Raw genomic sequence first — 25,894 nt, 5'->3', positions numbered from 1 at the left:
ACATACGTCTTTCCAGGTCCACCTCTGATGCTAGCTGATCTCTTCCAGGTGAAAATAATTTCCCCCTTTTCAATATGTCCATAACCAATGATTTGTACCTCTCTGAGCACTTCATGCTTTCTACCCTGAGCTCCCTTTATTTGGATATATACCTTATGTTCCCTTCTAGGCTACAGGCTCCTAGAGGGCAGTGGGCATGTCTTACGTGTTTATGTTCCAGATCACAACAAACGCTGAAGCCTGTATTGCTCCAACAGCAGAGGAGGAGTACTTATTTCTGAGGTATTTCTATTCAGTTGCGATTCACAGGCTGATAATGTTTATGTGCTATGAGAAGGGAGCAGGAAAACATTTATTCATTTCCTTTTGTTCCCGCAATTCCAGTACACAGGAACACAGACTGAATTGTTAATGCTGTGAAACTCCTAAAACTTACAGCACGTCCAGAATTCTGAATTAGCGGGGAAAAAGGCAAGAAGCAATGCGACACCTTCTTTTACGTTAATGGTGTTCAAAGACCAAGAAAATGTTAGTACATATTTTTAGTCCTCTTCACGGCCTTCAACAGCCACAACGTGCTGTGTGCTGGGGACTGACAGTGGCAACTGCACAGAGCCTCTTCCTGCTGTAAGGCGGCAGCCCGTCTAGTTTGTTTGCTGCCTACCCCAGTTTAATCACCAGCTCCCCAGAATCATGCTGTCCTCCATCCTTCCTCGTGGGGCCCTTCCCACTCCCTGCTGTGTAACACCTAACATGCATCACAATGTTTTACCTGCTAGCCCACGATTTGTGTGCTCCTTAAAGATACAAGGGGTCTCCTGGGGAAGGGTTACCTATATCAATTTTTTTGTTTGTTTGTTTGTTTGTTTGTTTGTTGCAGTACGCAGGCCTCTCACTGCTGTGGCCTCTCCTGTTGCGGAGCACAGGCTCCGGACGCACAGGCTCAGCGGCCATGGCTCACGGGCCCAGCCGCTCCGCGGCATGTGGGATCTTCCCGGACCAGGGCACGAACCTGCGTCCCCTGCATCGACAGGTGGACTCTCAACCACTGCGCCACCAGGGAAGCCCCCTATAGCAATTTTTAAAACGTCATAGTACATGTTAAATCCAAGTCAATATGTTTTAGGATAGCAAAAACCTCCAGATGTATCTAAGCCGGTTGTTCATATTTGAGGCTGGAATCGTACTAATAAAATAACAGTGCTCCTTGTCACCGTATGGACTTACCTCTTTGGTAACACAAGGAAGCAACACTGCCATATTACAGAACTTCACAGCAGTATCTGTTTGTTCAAGATCAATATAACACTAGAAATGAAAAAATAATCAATATGAAGCTTAATCACATTTTTGTGTAATGAAGTCAAAGTGATCTTAAAACTGTTGTCTTCATTACCTTGGCCAAGAACATGTAATTGGACTTAGAAAACCCAGGGTGTAGTTCTTCGACCTGATTTTCAGAGAAAACAGAAAAGAGAATAACAGGGAAATACTAAAACAATAAGTAAAGTAGATATATTTCAATAAATCAGACATTAACCAAATTGCCCTAAGAATTTAGGATGGTTGTGTCACATGTGAATCATTTTATTAGCTCAAGTATCCTTTGGGTAGAAATATAGCTTTTGAGCTTATCCATTAAAATAGAATTATTATTGTGGTCATAAAGTTTACAAAGCAATGAGATACTTTAAGATTTTGTATAACCTTTGTTATACAAAACAAAGGTATAACCATCCTTTGTATAACCATCTTCCTCACTTCCCCTTCTCTATCTTTTGTGTTTTTTTCTTTCAGGGACAAAACAACTGGTGATACACTCTCCCCAGGACAAGTCCCTACAATCTCTTTGGGAAGCACGAGTAGAACGTGACTGACATCACATGGCAAGCATCTTCCACTACATTAATATTTGATTTCTTATGATCTCAACACACTCCATATGAGCTGAATAATAACTGAGGTCCATCACATCAAGTTCTTTCAAAGAAAATGCAGATGCTTAAAATAACTAGTCCAAGTAGCAGACCTCCTTGCAGATTTTAATAAGTGGGTATTATAAAGGTACTTTACCCCTCATCTACTAATGTCTTACGTACCAGTTCCTTTTCTCTATCTCTCGTAAATAAGAATTCCGCCAGGTATATGGTGTTGCTACTAGAGAGCTCTTCTTAGAACCTAAGTCAATCTTTCCATCGGAGCCAGGTTTTGCTGTTGTAAAGGTCTATGCAAGGAAGCTCCCAACCCGACCCGGCCCCCAACACAGAGGGACACAGAACCCAAAAGAAGGATACTTTAAAAAATTTATAAAAATATGCTTGTTTTACAACACACTAACAATCAAGACATTTCCAAAATTAAAAAGTGAAAGTTTCTCGGTTAGAATCTTATTCTCAATTACGATCTCAGCCCCCAGGGATAACCACTACCAACAGTTTGACAAATGCATCCTACAGACATTTTACCAAGCAGAGTAACCCGCCCCCTCCAAAGGGAACTGATTTTTGAAAAAAAACTTTTTAATGGGACCAGTTCCTACATATTGGTCCAAAACTTTTTCCCCACAACATACCGCAGATACATTTTTGTGTTCACATACAAGATCTCCCTCATTGTTTCTAAGAGCTGCATTTCATACTACACATATACGATAATTAAATTAAGCGTTCTCCCTTAGACATTTAGACTTATTTTTCACTATTACTAATAATGATCAGCGAACATACTTGTTCCTATATGCTTGTGTGCATGTGATTACATGTGTAGGAGAGATTCCCAGAAGTTGAATTGCTGCTGAGTCAAAGGATACGTACATTTTAAGGATGGATACTAATGGAGGGGAAAGCAAGACCCAGGGTGCTGAGGAGGGTTCCAACACCTTACAGGAGCACATCCCTTGTAAAGGCCATTTACTCTCTACAGAACCCCAAAGAGAAGGGTCCTGGGAGGAAGAGGAGGACAAAATCTCTTGGGTTGGGAAGCCAGACTGGGTACACCTCTTTCAGACCGAGCAGATGAACAGTGTGTGGATCTGGCCTAGAACCTGCTAGTGAAACAGCAAGGCTGCGGACAGACTGAAGGAAGTCCAGTGCTGGCCAGAGTCTTGAAAGTCCTATAGAGCCATCCATGGTGCTGATGGGTTCTGGTCCTCCCACTTCCTCTCTACTTGTCCGGTTATTTCCACTGTAACTCCCTGAGTTTACTAAGTGCATTTCTCGAGCCACACTAATACAATTTTTGTATATTTACAAAATAAATAAGTCACAGGTATGAAATGTGTGGTGTGGGGAATATAGTTAATAATTATGTAATATCTTTGTATGGTGACAGATGGTAACTAGACTTAACGTGGTGATCATTTTGAAACGTATAGAAATATCGAATCACTATGTTGTGCACCAGGAACTAACATAGTGTAGCAAGTCAATTATGCTTCAAAAACAAACAAACTCATAGAAAAAGAGATCAGATTTGTGGTTACCAGAGCTGGGGGTGAGGGTGTTGGGAGGGGAGAGGAATTGGATGAAGGCAGCCAAAAGTTATAACTTCCAGTTATAAGATAGATAGTACTAGGGATGTAATGTGCAACAGGATCAATATAATTAACACTGCTTATGTTATATATGAAAGCTAAGACAGTAAATCTTGTGTTCTCATCACAAGGAAAATATTTTTTTTCTATTTCTTTAATTTTGTGTCTACATGAGATGATTGATGTTCACTAAACTTACTGTGATAATCATTTCGTGATGTATGTAAGTCACATCATTAATGCTGTACACCTTAAACTTATACAGTGCTGCATGCCAATTATACTTAAATATAAGTGGAAGAAAAAAAAAGGACCTAGAGTAAACTTTATTCGATTGTACCTTCTATGTCCAGTAGTTGCCCCAGTTCTGAACAAATCCTATCTAGATAACTTGCCCCAACATATGCACACAGCAGCTTCTTATTTCTTTAATGTTGGAGTTTTAATTCTGCATATACACCTTAACACTTATGTCAAATTAACCAGAATGATCATATATCAGAACATCTCTTTTTGTACTCATGGTTAAAAAAAAAAAAAAGTCCAAAGGAACATAGGCAGGCTACTAACAACACCTAAGTCCTAAAACGGAGCCGATCCTGACCTTTGCCAAAGGCCTTAGCTGAGTAACAAGGAAGGTAGTGTTACTCAACAGAATGTTCTGATTAAGGGGCAGTTTCTAGCTATGCTCTTATAACACTATCACAACACCTGGCAGAGAATACTGTACCTGTTTACTTCGTGTTGGTTGTCCAAGTTCCCTGGAGGCAGGAGCTGTGTTAGTCATTTCTGTGTTCCCTTCATTTGGACTAGGTATGTGCTTAATAAACATTGCTGAATAAATTAGCTTTGTTTTTAAAACACCTCATAACCTCGTGCAGCAGCCCTCTGTCATATCAAGGCACAGAAGACAGCTCTGCAGCTGGTGGAACCACTAAGGAAGACTCAGGGATCACGTGACTGCAAACAGTGAGTGACATCAGGGTAGCCAACATTGCCCCACCTGTCATTTACTACACACACCGATCCCGTGGTTCTTAACCATGCCATGGGCTGCACATGAAGGACCTTGAGAACTTTAAAAACACTGATCAAGCTTTAAAAACCCTTACCATATGACCCCACAACTCCACTCCTAGGTATTTATCCAAGAAAATTTAAAACATGTCTACACAAAAGCTTGCAAATGAATGTTCACAGAAGCTTTATTCATAACAGCCCCAAGCCGGGAACAATGAAAGCATCCACCAGTAGGTAAATGCATGAGCAAATTGTGGTATATCCATATGATAGAACATTACTAGGCAAACAAAAAGAACTACAGATACCCTCAATAGAATGACTGCAGCTCAAAACATTACGCTGAGCAAAAGAAGCCAGACACACACAAAGTACAAACTCTAAGATTCCATTAATACGAAATTTTCGAATAGGCAAAACTAAGCTATAGTGACCGAAAACAGATCAGTGGTTGCCTGGGGCACGAGGCAGGGGTAACTGACAGCAAAGGGGCAAGGACAGCTCTTGAGGGCGACGGAAATGTTCTATATCTTGAAATGGAGATGGATATGCGAGTATACCAATTTGTCAAATTTCACTGAACTACACAGAAAATGGGTAAATTCGATTGTATATAAACTATACCTTAATATATTCAGAGATTCTGAAATAATTAGTCTGGGTTGTGGCCTGGGCTGGCGGTTTTTAAAGCTCTCCAGATGATTCTAAGGTATAGACAAGGTTAAAAACCACTGACCGAGGGAATCATACCATAATTTTGGATGGGGTGGGAAGCATGCTATAGCTTGAAAAAATTCCAGCAGGGGATTCACAGATGACTCCTGGTCTAAAACCACCTCCCTAGATGCTTTGAGACTGTGGAGGACCAGATTTCACCTGTTATATGAGCAAACTAATAACAACATTTATTTTCAGTTAGTGCATTTAATGTGCTAGACCCTGGGCCAAGAAAATTACATGCATTATTTTATGTAACTTTCACAAAAACCAGATAAAGTAGGTATTATTATGCATGCCTACTTTACAGATGAAAAATTTATGACTGGGAGAAATAAACATGCCCAAGTCATACATATAGGAAAAGGTTCGGGTCTCAAACTGTCTGATTCCAAAGCCAGTGCTCTTGATCTCTACAGGACTGAACTGGATGGCTCTGGGGACTCATTCCTGTGAACCCTCTTTGGAGGCATGGAGTGGGTGCAGAAGTTCTACAGTCTGGGTTCCAATGACGTGACTCCCTATTGGGACCAGGGGGTTGCAGACTCTCCTGGGGTGTGGGATCCAAGGTATGCGCTGCTTCCTTTTCCACTCCTCTCCGTCCTAGATTTCTTAGTTCCTCCACGCCTTAGTCTCCTCATACCCTCAGGTGTTGCAGTAAATACGGGGAGAAGCATTCCTGATGCCTTCTCGCCCTCTTGACAAACACCATGGAATGCATTTCAGACAATCTAAGTCATAACTAAATGGTGAGGTCGCAAAGATGGTCTGCCAAGGTATTTACATTTTAATGAAGTTAAAACTCTGTGAGCTTTTATTGAGCACTTATGAGTTGCTGGGCATTCTCTAAGCAATTTGCTTGTATTAACTCATTTAATCTTCACAACAACACTATGAAGGGTTGCTCACAACAACTTCACAACAACAACCATAACCTCCATGTTATTGATTCAATTGAGAGAGAGAGAGATTAAGTACTTGCTCAGTGTTAATCAGCCAGTAAGAAGTAGAACTGGGATTTAACCAGGTGCTCTGGTTCTAGAGTTTGCAATCCTTACCCTACATTATTGTGCCTCTTACTACTTTTATCTGTGTAATACTTCAGGTGCATAAGCACCTTAAGAACTTTCGTGCAGTGTCCTGAAAACCTGACCCTCCAGTTATAACTTTGATACTATGAAAAAATGGGTTTCAAATTCAAATAAATTTTTTGCTAATGAACATAGCACCTTTTATAAATCATTTATCTTAAATGCACCATGATCTCTACTCTTGTAAAATTTAACATGGGAGAACTAATTCTCGATGGTAGAAAAAAGGTGAAGTGATGATAATGCACTCCTATTTTTGACCTGCCATTGTGTGACACTGGAAAAAATTACATTCCTGAGGTCTTGTTTTGTTATAAAACAAAAAAGATCACACTAAATAAAAAATAAGAAACATACAGCCCTTGTACTTGTATTCCCATACTTTTTTCCATTGGGCTCATGCTTGATTTTAGAATACTTATTTTTTCACTGTTCAGAGAAGTGCAGTGCAACATATTTGCCACCTTAGATTATATGATCTCTAAACTCTCTCTCAGTTCTACAAAATCAATCCCTAAAATATAACAAAAAATATTAGCCTGTACAATATGTTGGACAATTACCAAAATCAGAGCCTGGTTTTGTCTACATTGTTACAAACCTGAAGTAGGCAGGTGGTGAAAGAAAAAAAATCTTAGTATCTGTAAGATCCCATAATTGGTTCCAGAGAAAGATGAAGATATTAGCCCAACAGGAAGTTGGTTAAATGGGTGGATGTATTACACATTTTCATGTGTGCATACACACACATTACTATTTCGAGTTTTATCAGCATAGCAATTGTACATTTTAAGACAGGAATGAAAATACTGGTTTGGTCTGATGCCCCACAAATGTTCCATAGAACTGTCTGCGATTCATAGAGTGACTTTTTAAATAACTCCCCTTCTTGGAAACTTTTAGTTCTTTAAGATGAAACTGGTTCTATATTAGGATAATGAGGAGTATTTAGGACCAAGTCTAATGATCAGGGCATGAACGCTTTTGCACATATTCACACGACCTGGAAAGCTACACTGGATTTGGCAGTAAGGGCTGCCACACCCAGGACCTAGGGCATAACTATGATCTAAGAAGTAGTTTGGACATGCCAAAATGAGGACTCAATCTGGGCTTACAGTTAGAAATCAACAAATGGAGAAGAGAAAGATTTCCTTGACAGCAAGAGTAGGAGAGCCTGGTGCAGATAGGAGCCAGTTTGACACTGAAATAATGGATAGACAAAATGTACCTTAAGGAAATTTTGCAAAGCTTCTTGTACAGTTGCAGATGGTATTTTTCCAAACAGAGTAGCAGCCATTTTTTTCTCAATCCAGCTCAGTTTTGAGACCTGCAAATAAAGAGCAAATCACTCTTAGAAAGTTGTTCACCTTTTGAATGAATAATCTCTCCCCAGTTAGATGAGTGTAAGATATCACCTTTATGGTATTAATATTTTGCCTTCCTTTTTTCATAATTCTAACAAACTGTGAGCTCTAAAAGCATTGGTTACCAAACCAATTTGAAATACTCATAAGGTTTGTGTCCAATGAGGGAAAAACGGGGTGGGGGTGGGGATTAACGCTGATCCTCTTTGTTCATGTGCTTCTTGATCCTGAGATGACGCATAGTATTTCTTTGCACAGGGTGTAGTAGCTACAAGACCCTACCTTTGCTCTCTTGCTACCTTTTCCATGCTGCCAACCTGACCCAGAATGCAGCATCTCAGAAATGTAAACAGAACGAGGATCCTTAACCCACGAGGAGTGTACAGTGAGGGCCCGGTATAAATATTTATAATTCAGGATAATTTTTTTTAAACCCGATGAACACCAAAATTAAACCTCATATTACCATTTGTTTTTTGCTTTCTTTTTAAATTTTTTCACTTTTCCCAAATATGAATAATAGGTATATAACATAAAAGATTAAAAGGATTCAGGGGACTTCCCTGGTGGTACAGTGGTTAAGACTCCACACTTCCAATGCAGGGGGTCCAGCTTCGATTCCTGGTCAGGGAACTAGATCCCACATGCATGCCGCAACTAAGAGTTCTCATGCCACAACTAAGGACCCGGTGAACCACAACTGAGGAGCCCACCTGCCACAACTAAGGAGTCCAGGTGCTGCAACTAAGGAGCCAGCGAGCCGCAACTAAGGAGCACACGTGCTGCAACTAAGAAGCTGGTGAGCCACACTGAGGAGCCTGAGAGCTGCAACTAAGGAGCCCGCTGGCCACAATTAAGACCCAATGCAACCAAATTAATTAATTAATTAAATATTTTTTAAAAAGATTCAGAAATGAATTCTTAAAAGGGTACTATGCTCTCCCAATGCCATCAAGTGTCTTCCTTCCTAATCCCATCTTCTAGGGTTCTAGGTAGCCATTAACCTTTATTTAAAAAAAAATTATTCCATCAATATTTTATAATAACTATACATGGAGTGTAACCTTTAAAAATTGTGAATTACTATCTTGTACACCTGAAACTGACATAATATTGTACATCAACTTTAGCTCAATAAAAAAAGAAAAGAGGTACAAACTACTATATATAACATAAATAAGCTACACGGATACACTGTACAGCACAGGGAACATAGCCAATATTTTATAACTTTCAATGGGGTATAATCTATAAAAACTATGTTCACTACGTTCTACACCTGAAACTAAGATAATATTGTAAATCAACTACACTTCAAAGAAAATACGATCCCCCCAAAATTATTCCCTCGCTTTTCTGTATAATGTTAATTTATTGCTATGCTTATTTTTCTTTTTTTGAACTTGAAAAAAAAAGATATGTTGTTTATTTCCTTCTTTGACTTATTGTTTTCACTTAGCATTATAGTTTTAAGATATCATCCAGATTGATGAGAGTAACTGAAGTTCAGTCACTTAAACAACTCTGAGATATTCCAGAGTTGTCTATTTAGGTCTTCTGCCCATTTTTTGGATTGGGTTGTTTGTTTTTTTAATATTGAGCTGCATGAGCTGTTTATATATTTTGGAGATTAATCCTTTGTCTGTTGATTCATTTGCAAATATTTTCTCCCGTTCTGAGGGTTGTATTTTCGTCTTGTTTATGGTTTCCTTTGCTGTGCAAAAGCTTTGAAGTTTCATTAGGTCCCATTTGTTTACTTTTGTTTTTATTTCCATTACTCTAGGAGGTGGATCAAAAAAGATCTTGCTGTGATTTATGTCAAAGAGTGTTCTTCCTATGTTTTCCTCTAAGAGTTTGATAGTGTCTAGTCTTACATTTAGGTCTCTAATCCATTTTGAGTTTATTTTTGTGTATGGTGTTAGGGAGTGTTCTAATTCCATTCTTTTACATGTAGCTGTCCAGTTTTCTCAGCACCACTTATTGAAGAGACTGTATTTTCTCCATTGTATATCCTTGCCTCCTTTGTCATATATTAGTTGACTGTAGGTGCATGGGTTTATCTCTGGGCTTTCTATCTTGTTCCATTGATCTATGTTTCTGTTTTTGTGCCAGTACCATATTGTCTTGATTACTGTAGCTTTGTAGTATAGTCTGAAGTCAGGGAGTCTGATTCCTCCAGCTCTGTTTTTTTCCCTCAAGACTGCTTTGGCTATTCAGGGTCTTTTGTGTCTCCATACAAATTTTAAGATTTTTTGTTCTAGTTCCATAAAAAATGCCATTGGTAATTTGATAGGGATTGCATTGAATCTGTAGATTGCTTTGGGTAGTATAGTCATTTTCACAATATTGATTCTTCCAATCCAAGAACATGGTATATCTCTTCATCTGTTGGTATCATCTTTAATTTCTTTCATCAGTGTCTTAGTTTCTGCATACAGGTCTTTTGTCTCCCTAGGTAGGTTTGTTCCTAGGTATTTTATTCTTTTTGTTGCAGTGGTAAATGGGATTGTTTCCTTAATTTCTCTTTCAGATTTTTCATCATTAGTGTATAGGAAGCAAGAGATTTCTGTGCATTAATTTTGCATCCTGCAACTTTACCAAATTCATTGATTAACTCTAGTAGTTTTCTGGTGGCATCTTTACGATTCTCTATGTATAGTACCATGTCATCTGCAAAAGTGACAGTTTTACTTCTTCTCCAATTTGTATTCCTTTTATTTCTCTTTCTTCTCTGATTGCCATGGCTAGGACTTCCAAAACTATGTTGAATAATAGTGGTGAGAGTGGACATCCTTGTCTTCTTCCTGATCTTAGAGGAAATGCTTTCAGTTTTTCACCATTGAGAATGATGTTTGCTGTGGGTTTGTCGTATATGGCCTTTATTATGTTGAGGTAGGTTCCCTCTATGCCCACTTTCTGGAGAGTTTTTATCATAAATGGGTGTGGAATTTTGACAAAAGCTTTTTCTGCATCTATTGAGATGATCATATGTTTTTTATTCTTCAATTTGCTAATATGGTGTATCACATTGATTGATTTGCGTATATTGAAGAATCCTTGCATCTCTGGGATAAATCCCACTTGATCATGGTGTATGATCCTTTTAATGTGTTGTTGGATTCTGTTTGCTAGTATTTCGTTGAGGATTTTTGCATCTATATTCATCAGTGATATTTGTCTGTAATTTTCTTTTTTTGTAGTATCTTTTTCTGGTTTTGGTATCAGGGTGATGGTGGCCTCATAAAATGAGTTTGGGAGTGTTCCTTCCTCTGCAAGTTTTTGGAAGAGTTTGAGAAGGATGGGTGATTAGCTCTTCTCTAAATGTTTGACAGAATTCACCTGTGAGGCCATCTGGTCCTGGACTTTTGTTTGTTGGAAGATTTTTAATCACAGTTTCAATTTCATTACTTGTGATTGGTCTGTTCATATTTTCTATTTCTTCCTTGTTCAGTCTTGGAAGGTTATACCTTTCTGCGAATTTGTCCATTTCTTCCAGGTTGTCCATTTTATTGGCATACAGTTGCTTGTAGTAGTCTCTCAGGATGCTTTGTATTTCTGTGGTGTCTGTTGTAACTTCTTTTTCATTTCTAATTTTATTGATTTGGGTCCTCTCCCTCTTTTTCTTGATGAGTCTGGCTAATGGTTTATCAATTTTGTTTATCTTCTCAAAGAACCAGCTTTTAGTTTTATTGATCTTTGCTATTGTTTTCTTTGTTTCTATTTCATTTATTTCTGCTCTGATCTTTATGATTTCTTTCGTTCTGCAAACTTTGGGTTTTGTTTGTTCTTCTTTCTCTAGTTCCTTTAGGTGTAAGGTTAGATTGTTTATTTGAGATTTTTCTTGTTTCTTGAGGTAGGCTTGTATAGCTTTAAACTTCCCTCTTAGAACTGCTTTTGCAGCATCCCATAGGTTTTGGATCATCGTGTTTTCAGTCATTTGTCTGTAGGTATTTTTTGATTTCCTCTTTGATTTCTTCAGTGATCGCTTGGTTATTTAGTAACGTACTGTTTAGCCTCCATGTGTTTGTGTTTTTTACGTGTTTTTCCCTGTAATTGATTTCTAATCTCATAGCATTGTGGTCAGAAAAGATGGTTGACATGATTTCAATTTTCTTAAATTTACTGAGGCTTGATTTGTGACCCAAGATGTGATCTATCCTGGAGAATGTTCCGTGTACACTTGAGAAGAGTGTAATCTGCTGTTTTTGTATGGAATGTCCTATAAATATCAATTCAACCTATCTGGTCTATTGTGTCATTTAAAGCTTCTGTTTCCTTATTTATTTTCATTTTGGATGATCTGTCCATTGGTGTAAGTGAGGTGTTAAAGTCCCCCACTATTATTGTGTCGATTTCCGCTTTATAGCTGTCAGCAGTTGCCTTATGTATTGAGGTGCTCCTATGTTGGGTGCATATATATTTATAATTATTATATCTTCTTCTTGGATTGATCCCTTGATCATTATGTAGTGTCCTTCCTTGTCTCTTGTAACATTCTTTATTTTAAAGTCTATTTTAGACTGTGTTTCCCACTTAGAGAAGTTCCTTTAGCATTTGTTGTAGAGCTGGTTTGGTGGTGCTGAATTCTCTTAGCTTTTGCTTGTCTGTAAAGCTTTTGATTTCTCCCTTGAATCTGAATGAGATCCTTGCCGGGTAGAGTAATTTTGATTGTATGTTCTTCCCTTTCATCACTTTAAGTATATCATGCCACTCCCTTCTGGCTTGTAGAGTTTCTGCTGAGAAATCAGCTGTTAACCTTATGGGAGTTCCCTTGTATGTTATTTGTTGTTTTTCCCTTGCTGCTTTCAATAATTTTTGTCTTTAATTTTTGCCAATTGGATTACTATGTGTCTCGTCGTGTTTCTCCTTGGGTTTATCCTGTATGGGACTCTGTGCTTCCTGGCCTTGGGTGGCTATTTCCTTTCCCATATTAGGGAAGTTTTCGACTATAATCTCTTCAAATATTTTCTCTGGTCCTTTCTCTCTCTCCTCTCCTTCTGGGACCCCTATAGTGCGAATGTTGTTGCGTTTAATGTTGTTCCAGAGATTTCTTAGGCTGCCTTCATTTCTTTTCATTCTTTTTTCTTTATTCTGTTCCGCAGCAGTGAATTCCACTATCCTGTCTTCCAGGTCACTTATCCGTTCTTCTGCCTCAGTTTTTCTGCTATTGATTCCTTCTAGTGTAGTTTTCATTTCAGTTATTGTATTGTTCATCTCTGTTTGTTTATTCTTTAATTCTTCTAGGTCTGTGTTAAACATTTCTTGTATCTTCTCAACCTTTGCCTCCATTCTTTTTCCGGGGTCCTGGATCACCTTCACTATCATTATTCTGAATTATTTTTCTGGAAGGTTGCCTATGTCCACTTCATTTAGTTTGTTTTCTGGGGTTTGATCTTGTTCCTTCATCTGGTACCTAGCCCTCTGCCTTTTCATCTTGTCTATCTTTCTGTGAGTGTAGTTTTTTCTCACAGCCTGCAGGATTGTAGTTCTTCTTGCTTCTGCTGTCTGTCCTCTGGTGGATGAGGCTATCTAAGAGGCTTGTGCAAGTTTCCTGATGGGAGGGACTGCTGGTGGGTAGAGCTGACTGTTTCTCTGGTGGGCAGAGCTCAGTAAAACTTTAATAAGCTTGACTGCTGCTGGGTGGGGCTGGGTTCCCTCCCACTTGGTTGTTTGGCCTGAGGCAACCCAACATTGGAGCCTACCTGGGCTGTTTGGTGGGGCTAATGGCAGACTCTGGGAGGGCTCATGCCAAGGAGTACTTCTCAGAACTTCTGCTACCAGTGTCCTTGTCCCCACGGTGAGCCACAGCCACCACCACCACCCCGCCTCTGCAGGAGACCCTCCAACACTAGCAGGTAGGTATGGTTCAGTCTCCCCTGGGGTCACTGCTCCTTCCCCTGGGTCCTGATGCACACACTATTTTGTGTGTGCCCTCCAAGAGTGGAGTCTCTGTTTCCCCCAGTCCTGTTGAAGTCCTGCAATCAAATCCCACTAGCCTTCAAAGTCTTATTCTCTAGGAATTCCTCCTCTCATTGCTGGACCCCCAGGTTGGGAAGCCTGACATGGGGCTCAGAACCTTAACTCCAGTGGGTGGCTGTCTGTGGTATAAGTGTTCTCCAGTCTCTGAGTCGCCCACCCAGCAGTTATGGGATTTGATTTTACTGTGATTGCGCCCCTCATACATTCTCATTGTGGCTTCTCCTTTGTCTTTGGATGTGGGGTATCTTTTCTGGTGAGTTCCAGTGTCTTCCTGTCGATCATTGTCCAGCAGCTAGTTGTGATTCTGGTGTTCTCACAAGAGGGAGTGAGAGCACGTCCTTCTACTCCGCCATCTTGGTTCAGCCATCCACTCTTTTTTCAGTGGATATTTGGGACTTTTCCATTTTTTGCTCTTAGAAACAAGACTGCTAAAGGCATTCTTGTACATGCCTTCTAAAGCACATTTGCAAGAGTTTCTCTAGGGTAGGCACCATTGTCATATGGTAGACAATCAAATTTCAGAGATAATACCCAATTGTTTCCGAGATGGTTGTGCTGATTTGTGTTCCCACAACAATGTAAGAATTCCTGTTGCTCCATATTTTTACATCTCATGCTGATAATTTAAAATTTTATCAAATGAGTAGGTATAAAATGGCATCTTATTTTATTGTCATGTCCTATTATTTCTAATTCAAGATTTATGGTTTTTAAGCTGTTTTGTTTCTGAATTTCTATTACAATTGCATTATGATCAGAAAACCTACAGGATATCAATTCTTTGAAATTTATTAAGACTTGCTTCATGACCTCATATATGTTCAGTTTTGTAAACATTCAACATATGCTTGAAAATGTGTATCCTCTAATGGCTAGATACATATTTTCATCTATGTTTATTAGATCAAGGTTATTAAATGTAAGGCTCCAATCAATGTTTTACATATTTTTTACATCCTTTTTTTTTGTCTTTTGTTCTATTAATTACCAAAAGGAGGAGATAAAAATTCACCACTACATAGTATCCTTACTTCCCTTCCATGTCTTTTTATCTCTCCTTCATATTTTCTATCTCTTTGTTCCTCTGTGCTGCTTCCAGGCAACATTTTCAGATTTGTCTTAAAGTTTGTTAATTTTCTCTTTAGTGGGGCCTATCTACTACCAAATCTTTCCATTGAGTTTTCTTTTAATGACAAATAATATACTTTTTATATCAAAAATTGTTCCATTGTTTGAAATCTACCTGGTCATTTTTGTAGTCTCATGCTCCTCACCCATTTTTCCCCTAATTCATTTTAGTTTTAAAAACACATTATGTAGGTAGCTGTTTAATATTCTGTATTCCATGTTTCCAAAATCTGAAGTCCTTTCAGATCTACTTCTGTTCTCTTTTTTGGTTTCTTTTGACTGTCATCTATGATGGCTTGTTTCTTTGTATATATTCTATTATTTTTCACTGTGAGCTCAACTCTGCAAGAATGTTCTAAGGCTTGTGTGTGATAGTACAATCCTCTAGGAAGGATTAGTATTACCTTCTACCATTTGTCTATGGCATGAAGATCAGGTTCCATTTGGAATTTAAATTTCCTTCTTGGGCTTTTTAAGCCTAACTGTATAGTGTACATTCAAGTTCCAGACTCATGAGGTTGGGTCAATGGTTTTTAAATCTTAGGGAAGTCCCCTAAGACTCAGATTTAAAACTGGCATAATAAAAACTGCTTACAAGGTTGTTAAAAGGATGAAATGTGATAAGAAATATAAAATATAAAATATAAAATGCACATCTGACATATATAGCAGGTGTTCAGTAAAAGCAAACCTCCTGCTTCATCCCTAATCCTCTACAAGCCACAATTAAAACGCTTCCTATTTTGCCTATCCCAATTTTCTCATTCAGAAAGAGCAGTTCTCTTCAGGATAATGTAGCTTTTATGATATATTTTCACATTCTGTTAACTTTCCATAAACAGGTGTCATTTAACACATTGGGTCTTAGACTCACCAGCTGCCTTTATTTATTTCTATATGTCTTATGTCCCCTTCTAAATAAAGTTTCTTGAAGAAAAGGACAGCAAGCACATAATTTATGTGTAATAAACTCTGATAAAGGAAAAAAGTTCTCCCACAAAACAGAGCAGTGCACCAATGCAGGGGGCATGGGTACTGGTGGCTGATCACCATCTGAGAAAAAGCACATTTAAAGGGAGACAGTGTGACTGCCGCAAGGGGAAATGGAAAGGCAGTAAAGAAAAAAATACATGCGTTTATAAAATCATATATTGTGTGTAATTCAATATATAATTATAAAATATATAAATTTATAAACTCAAAATATGTACTGATTTCATCATTTTCTCTATAGTAGGCACTAGGTAAAACAATAAAAGAATAAGTCACTGAAAATATATCATATAATCAGAATATATTCAAATAAGCTTTACAGATAAAAGCTTTCAACTTACAGTGTAACAGTATCTTCCCTTGAGGTAATACAAAAAGGGTTCTTCAGGTAAAAATTCGATTGCTTTATCTAGATGCTCCTGAAAGAAAGTCCAAAAGAAATATCTCCCAAGTTTCAGGTGGTGTTGAGTAGAACTCTGCCTAGTAAATTCAAAGGGACTTTATAATGTTGTTTTGTCTCCCTCCTCAATCTTTATTATTAATACAATTAAGCTTCTCAATAACTCAATCATCAAAATGCTCACAACTAGAACCAGAACTGTGATTATGATTAAATAAGGCTACAGAAAACGTCACCTTAAAAACAGAAAACATCCAAGTCACATTTTTGTCTGCCCATGACTTGCCTACCTAACACTTACTGATTGAGAGGCAAACTTACAAATGTCATCTGATGTGGGTATAATGGAGAAAAGAATAGCAGAACTAGGTGATAGAAGAATCTACTCCCCTGACATTGTCAAATGGTTATAGGGAGCTGGAAAACAAGGAACTCTCTGCCCATTCCTAAAATTATTGACCCTGAGGGGTTATTTACTGAATGATTACAACTACAGGCACATGATAAATAATGAGTATGTGCATTACTTATTTTATTCCTCTATCATGGCAAATTTAAGCCCTAGATTGAATTCTACTCCTACCAGCAAATCAATATGTATTAAATGTTAACTAATTAGTGCCAGCCATGTTTATGATGTTAGTGTGCTCATGACTAAAAGGCTAAGCCTCTACCTTTAAAAAAATAATACTCATCTACTATGTGACCTCCTTCAGGATCTATAATAATAATAATAATCCTTAATCACCCAAAGAGTTTGTTTCTTTTTTGGCACAGTACTATTTAAAGACTGTCATTTTATTTAAGTAAAAAAGATAAATTCCTAGAGATAAGTCTATTGAATAATTTGATTTATACTTATGAATGGAACATACAGCTAGAGTAAAACATTTTTAATATCAAGAAATACCTTGAAGCGATATCCATAGTTAATTTTGTTTTGTAAGCCCTCAAACTCAGATACATAGCCACACAAAACCGCATACCTGAAAAGGATAAAAACAGTGGACATTGTGTAAACTTTTAATCAAATACCATGAAATTTAACGTTAAAAAAAATCTCTAAACCATTCATTAATATTTAACAAAAGTATTCATATAGATGAATAAATAACCAATGTTTGACATTAACATGAGGCCAGTTTCCTCAGCTATACCTGGGAATACTAACACCATCTATCTCATATGTGTGCTATGAGGGTAAAATATCTAAAACGTAATCGCTTACAATAGTGTCTGGCCTGGAGTGAGTTCCAAGAAAGATTAGCTGCTGCCATCACCTTCATCAACATCAGAGTCACAAAGAGACCCTCAGAAAAGTCTATTCACATAAGTATTAAACTGAAAAATACATTGTGTCAACAGATTCCTGCTTCTCTTTCATAAAAATAAAAAGTTCAAGGCTCCCTTAATGTCATTTGAAAATTAAAATAAATATCATGACTAAAAACAAATACTAAAATCAAAGGTAATTTTAGAATATGTTTTTTCAAAAATTCCCCATGTCCTTCAATCCTTCCTTGGAAACACTGCAGTCATTACTAGAAGAGTGCATCCCATGGAGTCTTTACTTTTTTTCCCTTGGGAATACAAAATTTACATAAATAAATATTTGACTATAAATTATGTATAATATTTGTTCAGCAACTTGTTTCCTCTAAAAATTGGGCACAATATTTGTTCAGCAACTTGCTTCCTCTAAAAATTGGGCACATATTACTTTTTACATTCAGACTGTTTCTGTCTGTGCAGAAGTATTCAGAGTGTTTCTGTCTGAGGTAAAATATTCATTTACCTAAATAATTCAAAAGTAGGTCTTAATTTTCACTTGCGTTGTCATAACTGAAATGAAAAATGTAATTTTGGGTGTTATTTATCTTGATTGTTTCTGTGGATACACATAACTTTCAAATAAAAAACTGAAGTGAACAGTTTTCTTAATTTGGAACAGTTAGACCATTCCTGAACACAAAAGATCACATAATTCACACAACTTATGCACAACCAACAAAATGGCCACTTTTCAGTGGTAAGTTTTTTTGACCTCTTAATTTTCATTAGAAAATCAATAATCTCCTAACAGTAGAAGCAAGAGTTATGACAAAAGCAACCTATTATGATCTGAGAACTTACCTAGATTAGGAGATACTACTTAAATTACTATCTTAAATTATTATAATACATTTAGCACAACTGTACTAATATTGATATACAATATTGAAAATTTTCAAAATGAACCAATATTAATATATTATTGTTAACTAAACTCCATGCTTCATTCTAATTTCCATCTGTTTTTCCCTCACGTCCTCAAATTTTGACATTTTCCTCTCCATCCCTCCTTCCATATTTATCCCTCTTAATTCACCTTGTTCAGTATCTCTTTCAACATGTGAAAATCTTTTAATTACTATAGTCATCCATCATACACCCTGTTCTTCCTAATTTTGCAACACCTGCAACATTTATAATCATACCTTCCACATCTTCACCCACTGAAAAAAATCACTGAACACACTAGTGTCTAAGATCTAGACCTGGAACTCTAGAATCACGATATTGTCAACAGTTATTCTTTTGAATGATTGAGGCTCAAACCCTTCTGCCAGCACGGGTAACAAAGAACCTTGCCCATATTTTAACATCTTGTCCCCAAGAATATTATGAGTGAACTTGCCTTAAAGCCTTCCTTAAATCCAGATATATTAGCTCAATTTCCCTACTCTATCTACTAGCAAAGAAAAAACAGATCATCTCACATTTTTAGAAAAATCTGTTGAGTCTGCTTGAACTTCATCACTCACAGAAAACCCAACTATTTGTGCTGTAATCAAAGGAAAAGATTCTATGTTCACTGATCTATAGTGGTGGAATCAAATCTTCTATTTTTTGAAAATCAGAACAACTTATGCACATCTCTAGCTTTTACAGAGCTCTCTCAGCATGTTCTTTCCCAGTTACTCTGAGTGAAGAAAAAGAAAAAAACGTGACTTAAGAAAACCATTATACGAAATATGTACATTTTCCCTTATAAATAATCTGTCACCAGAGTCTTATGTTTTTCATAATCATTTTGAAGTCTGCTTCTTTCAAGTCTAAAGTATTATTTATCTTCCTACATGTCATAAATTCAAAGTTTACCTGAACCACTTTTCCTCAAAGGATCATCATTTCTTTTCTGGCAATCAATCCCACCTATATCTGCATGTACATGTTGTTTTTCACACTGTTTATCTTGGAAAATGTAATTTAAAATTTTATTTTGTAAACTCTCAGGTTGATGGGAACTATGAAGAAAATTAACACACAATATGGTCTATTATCTCCATCTAGAGGTTGTTCTAACTATGTGTTGACAAAAATTCTGAATTTTCTTTGCATCTATAGTGAATATTTTAATAACTGACAAACATCCCTGTCTCAACAACTAGTAAACAACTACTAAAACAACTCCATTAGTTTCCCAGTAGCATTTTTGATTTAGCACCAATGCTATTTATACTGTGAAAAAGCAGAGGAAGAGTAAATAATAGATGAAATACTGAGTACATACAAATATAAGATCTGGTTTTTGTTTTTCCACTTATTGTATGACCCTTGGTTACTAATCACAACACCACACCAGACACACATATACTGCACCACACACACAGACAGCCTTGCTTTCTATAAAATGGAAACAGGTTGTTCTGTGAATCACATGCTAGAAGGCATGGGGATATAATTTGTGAACAGTAGAGCACAACAAATATGTAAGACATTATTTATAATTAAGGTCAGGCCTATTTGGCTAACAAACTGCAAATCCATTGGTGATTCTGCTCTCTTGATTCTAGAAGTATTTTAGGCTGGTACAACAAAAACAACAGAATTATATAGAAAGCTTATGTAGCCTGAAAGTTACAGAGCAATTTCATTTTGGAAAAGATGATGATGAAAAACAACTCTTTAAAATAATATTTTTCAATTATTCCCTCCATACCAACGCTTTATGATAATTATTTCTAATGATTGCATCTTTTATTTCAAACTGAAGGCTTATAAACCATCACAGAACCCGTAAACTATGGGTCAGCAAACTTTCGCTGCAGGGCCAGGTAGGAAACATTTAAGGTTGTGGGATCAGAGAGTCTCTGTTACAACGGCTCAACTTCATTGCTATGTACAAATGCACAGGTGTGGCTGTGCTCCAATAAAACTTTATTTACAAAAGCAGTCAGCTGCATTTGGCCTAGAGGCCATGTCTTGTCATTTATGCTGAATGAATGAGAAAAAGTCGTAACATACTGAAAAAAATTCCAGCAGGATAAGACATTTTCATGACATTTTATTACAATTAATTACAGAATCAGTTAACCTAAATTTCACACATTGCTTCTCAAGTCAAAGTCTTAATTTCTCTTTTTTCATCACCCTAAACCTCTACTACCGTATTTAATTGAATGAGAATTCTTGTATTCAGTAGGTACATCATAATATATTTTATGAATTAACATAAAATCACATTGCTGTACAACAGAAATTAATACAACGTTGTAAATCAACTATACTTCAATGAAATAAATTTAAAAAATTGACATTTGAATTGATTAAATTTTAGCAACTGATCAGATTTTAATTGTTTTTTAATTAAAAACTGATACTGAATAAAAAATCATGTGAAACACAATTGGATCAGTACTCTGTGTGTGTCTGTGAATAAGATTCACCCTTGGGGTTAAATCCCACAGTTATAAACAAGGCAATTAGTACACAACAAAAAGTGAAAAAAGATGAACAAAAGAGAAGTGGTCAGATTAGTGGAAGACAGGCTGGGAAGCCCACTGAGTAAGAGTTAAGCATAATCTGTCCTCACAAGGTAAGTTTAAGGTGCTTATGAAGTCTTCAGAGAAGATTCAACATTGTTCCTTTATGGAAATTTGGAAGTTCACACTGATAAGTGTCCTCAAATTGAGGGTTAACATCAAATGTACATTTTTAATGTGATTCTCCATGGATGCAGAAGTTTGTATGGGAGAAGGAAGAGGACAGCAGAGGAAGAGGAGGGTGAGGCTCAGAGTTAAGAGTAGGGCTTCGGTGTTCTTTCTGCGTCCAAATCTGGCTAACCAACACCCAAACATCTCCATTATCGAAAGAGATGAAGCAAGTGTAGCTTGATCAGTATAAATTCATTACAGTTATACTAAAAATGGAAGAACAGAAGTACTTTAACACATTAATTTATTATTATCAGTATTATGCAAATTAGGTGAGGAAGGTAAAGCTGGCTATAGAAATAATAGCCAAGACCCTTACATACTGGAGAAATGACCTTAAAGATACCTACCAGGATGTTACTTGCAAAATTAGCTTTCTCCTAGAGTTGTGGCAGAGGCACTAGGGCACAGAACAATACTTTATTAGGTATACTCCGGCTCCTAAAGCAAGACACTCTACTACCCATGCATGACACATTAGTGAAATGATTCACAGGTTCTGCCAGGCTTAGCCCTTCACCCATCTCCAGGCTATATAAGAGAAGGCAAAGAGTTCGCTGAAGCAGAGAGAGACCTGGAAGGGGGATTTCTGCGAATAGAACTACTAGGGTACTTGGGTTCCACCTCTCACCTTCTCATGCGAGATGGAAGGGGGTAGCCTTGTTTCTCATTTTAAGTGATGGCAGCTTCAAAAGACCTATTCTTATTTTGGCACGTCCTTTAGAGTTTGGGAGACATAAAAAATGTTATCCGATTCCTGCCCAGGGAAGTTTTAGGATGAGATGTGTGAGTGATGCTCCCCCTGCTGGTGGCAGTGTAAAGGAACAGGTCTGCTTTGGAAAAATCGTTTGCACTTTTGAGTTGGTGGGGCAAAAATGAATTTCCTGGAGGATAAATGTGGACCTGCAGAAAAGGAGTCATTTTGAGAGAGATTTGCCTAAGACTATCCCAGAAGAATAAAATAATCCCAAAGAGGGGTGGATTTCTGACAACCTAGGTCTGAGAGAAGGGTCAAAAATAAATTTATGACTATGTCTTCCTAGCACCTAAAGTACCAATATTACTGGGGAGAAAAAATAAGTAAGAAACTAAGAAATGCTACAGAAATACAACTATGAGTAAAATTAAGTGTTAATTAAAAACAATATTTTTCTTCTTATTTGTTTTATAATTGTAAATATACAAAGGATCCAAAACAAAACATACTCAAGAATAAATTTTTTTGTCCCAAGGATATCCACCTATACCCATCCAACTAATTAGATTTCCTTTGTTTGAGCTTTCTTATATTAGAAATGGCTTTCCTTTGACTTGTGGAATTTGTATACCTTTACTCATCAAGGTATAATGGCTGATGTGCTTTTATTCTTCTCTCTGCGTTTCATTTAGAAATGTGGCATCACTTTAGTATTTGTTTTCAAACAAAATGTTATATGAAATTAGATTTAATTAAATTTATCATGTGCACAGTTATTGGACTTGGTGGATTCAGTTATGAATTCTTCAATGAAAGTTTATCTTAAATATATTTAAAATATATATACTGAAAAATACATGAGAATAAACAGAACAAGAACAGTTACTGTGCTATATACTAAATATTCTTTTTAGTGAATGTGACATGTTAAGTGGGTCAATAATATGTTAAAAATCCATTGCAATTTATAAAGAGGCATATTAGAATTTTTTAAAGGCTGCATAAATTCTATGTACTTACCATAGATGACAATGTCCATTCATGGGTGCTCTAGTAATAGCTTTTTCACCTAATGTCTTTCCTGAAAGATAAATGCACTTACACTTATTACCTTCATCTGAGTTGGTGGGAGGTAAATTATTGAATTTAAGCCAGTAGTTCTCAAAGTATGGTCCCAAGACCAGAAGCCATCACCTGGAATCTTGTTAGAAAAGCAAATTTTGGACCACATGAGGGACTTGATCATAAACTCTGAGAGCCAGCAATCTGTGTTAACTAGCCTCTAGTGATTCTGATGTACGCTCAAGTTTGAGACTCACTGGGTTAAGTGATTTAACCAAGTGCAAGAGAAGTCATTCAATCAGTATTTAGAAGTGTTAATAGAAATTGTTTTGTAATTAACTCAACCAACATTTACTGAGTGCTTTCTAAGTATCATATTATGTGAGCCTCTGGGAATAAAAAGTCAAATAAGACACAGTTCTTGACTTCCAAGGATTCACATTTCAGTAGGCAGTAGGTATATAAACAAACGAATTATGTGCAAAAAATAAATACAAGGTAAAAAAGAGAGTATAACAGAGAATGGAGAGAGCAACTCCATCTAATCTATCTAAAGGGGTAAGGGAAGATGTCCCAGAGCTCTTGTCTAATCTTTCACAATAATGAGCAGGCTCAGTAAATAAATAATTCCCCTAAATAATTTTACTTAGTTTTAGAATAACTTTTAATAACCCATTAATTTTTGGATAGAGGTTTGTCTAACCCAGGGGTCCCCAACCCCCAGGCAGTGGACCGGTACTGGTCCACAGCCTGTTAGGAACCAGACCACACAGCAGGAGGTGAGCCACGGGCAAGTGGGCAATGCTTCATCTGCTGCTCCCCGTCGCTCCCCACCACCCCCCCTCCCCGGGGGAAAAATTGTCTTCCACGAAACCGGTCCCTGGTGCCAAAAAGGGTGGGGACCGCTGGTCTAAACCACATTCTGAAAATCTTTCTCAAAAAGTGGCTGTTTATTTTATACCATCTCCTTTTCCCTGCTTTAATTTTTTTTTTTTTTTTTTGCTTGAAGAGACTATCCAATACAAAATGCTCTTCTAAATAACTAGTTTAGGTAATTTTTATAAATAAAGATATTTTATTCTAAAATCATTCTCCTATTTCTTAATTTGCTAAGGTGGTACTTTATAGCTCTGTCCATTAAGAGAACTACCCTGTATAGGAATCTATATAAACTGGAAAAAAACTAAAAGGAAGTACTTTAAAATAATAACTGATAGTACATTGTGGACATATATTAAAAGAGTTAGTAATTTGGTAATGAATGATCGAAAAACATACTTTTAAATGTACAGACTTTAAAACTAAATCAACATTTTCCCTACATTGCCAAATGAACAAAAATAGCTTTTAGGGCACTGCGACAAGCTTAACATAGAGGTGATTCCATCGCTCTGAGAATATAATGGAGCTGGGTGCTACACAGATTGGTTTTGCAGCCTCATTTATGCAGCTTCAGCCTGAAAGGAAAGCTATCTCCCTTACAAAATTGTATTCTGTGATCTATTTGTGGCATTTGTATCAGTCATTTAATTCTGAAAATTACAATGATGTTCTTTTAGATACAAGTATGACCAATCACAGCACGTCCACAGATGTACTGCATAATGGTATACCCCAGCTGGAGGTTTAGGAAAGAATTCTGTACTCTTCAGTGATCCATCTTCCCTCGGCATACAAGTTCAAATATACTGTCACGAGCAATAACAGCACTCTTCCTCCCTTGTACTGGGTGCCGATACCCGTCAACTCCAGTCTCCAATGTCCCAGCTCCAGTGCTCTTTGCCATCACCTTTGCCTGGCACTTACTACCTGTGCATTGAATTACAATTGCCTGTCTCCATATTGATCTTGTCAGTAAGTTCCTTAGTGTAACACTGTCTTGATCATATTCATGTCCCTCCTTTTCTCCTTCCCTCACCCCTCATTTTAACTTTGTTCCTAGACACGGTGATTTCGAATAAATATTTTGAATAAATAAATAAAAATTTCTCATAAATATTTCTTGGATAAAAAAATAGGAATTCTGTTAAATTTATTTCTATAACTGCATGAACACATCTGAGGGGTCACTGTTTTTTCTTTGACACTATAAACTTTTCTCTTTTTTGAATGTATCCTGTCTCAATCCATGCTCCTTTCTTGTACTTGGGTATGAGAATTTGGATTTCCTCCAGCCTACTTCTTTCTCCATTTTCACCATCTCATACATTAACTCAGTTTAACTCTCACTCCATTTAAAAATACAGATCCCAAGTAATTTTACTACGTGAGACTTACTTCCAGAAGAAAGAGTTCCCTGCATCAACGTTCACCCCCGCCATCATATCCACCTTTCTGTTATACCCTCTCTTAATATGCCACATTCTTCTTTACTAACAACTTACTTCAGTGTGTTTCTTTATATGTAGGATTATTTTAGTAATACTATCTTCCCCACAAAGCCATAAGCTCCTTGCAGTCTGAGAACATGTCTATTTTGCTATCATATTTCTACCTTCTAACATAGGAGGAGCTTTAATGCCCAGGGCAGGGAGGTGCTCAAGAAAAAAAATACATTTAATATATATTTTTACATTATTTAATATATATTTAATATTGACGGATGTTGGAACAGTTTACATAGATATACTCTTTCTCAGTAGATATAAAAATAAGTTAGTTTGTTCTCTTTGGCTAAATTTTTATTTACCTTCAAGTTAATAAATCTCTTCCCTAGAATTCCATTTTGTTTATGGTCTGCAAGAAGGATTGCTACAGAAAAACTGCCCCACAAAGCTGATGATGAATATGTAAAGAACAAGAAGGGGAATTCCTTCCATCCTCCTCCCACTAAGAATTAAAGTACAGAGGCCACTTGGCAAAGAAACCTACAAGCAGAAGAAATGTAATTTCAAGGAACTTGGAAATATTTCCTTCTTAGAAATAAAAATGA

At 37.0% G+C, this 25,894-nt stretch overlaps 1 protein-coding gene across 2 annotated transcripts in view; it reads right to left on the bottom strand.

The window, feature by feature from the left end:
- RMDN2 (regulator of microtubule dynamics 2) overlaps window positions 1-25,894 on the bottom strand; it is a 68,760-nt gene that overhangs the window by 11,202 nt on the left and 31,664 nt on the right. For both annotated transcript variants that reach the window (XM_082851943.1, XM_082851942.1), the window contains exons 5-10: window positions 22,921-22,981; window positions 17,138-17,213; window positions 16,169-16,246; window positions 7,592-7,690; window positions 1,397-1,450; window positions 1,228-1,308 (exon numbers count right to left, since the gene is read on the bottom strand). In XM_082851943.1, coding sequence (XP_082708069.1) covers window positions 1,228-1,308; window positions 1,397-1,450; window positions 7,592-7,690; window positions 16,169-16,246; window positions 17,138-17,213; window positions 22,921-22,981 — 449 coding nt within the window. The remainder of the gene's footprint in view (window positions 1-1,227; window positions 1,309-1,396; window positions 1,451-7,591; window positions 7,691-16,168; window positions 16,247-17,137; window positions 17,214-22,920; window positions 22,982-25,894) is intronic.

Source organism: Leucopleurus acutus (assembly GCF_964270905.1).
Source record: "Leucopleurus acutus genome assembly, chromosome: 12".
Lineage (NCBI taxonomy): Eukaryota > Metazoa > Chordata > Mammalia > Artiodactyla > Delphinidae > Leucopleurus > Leucopleurus acutus.
This window is presented reverse-complemented; position numbering and strand designations above follow the sequence as displayed.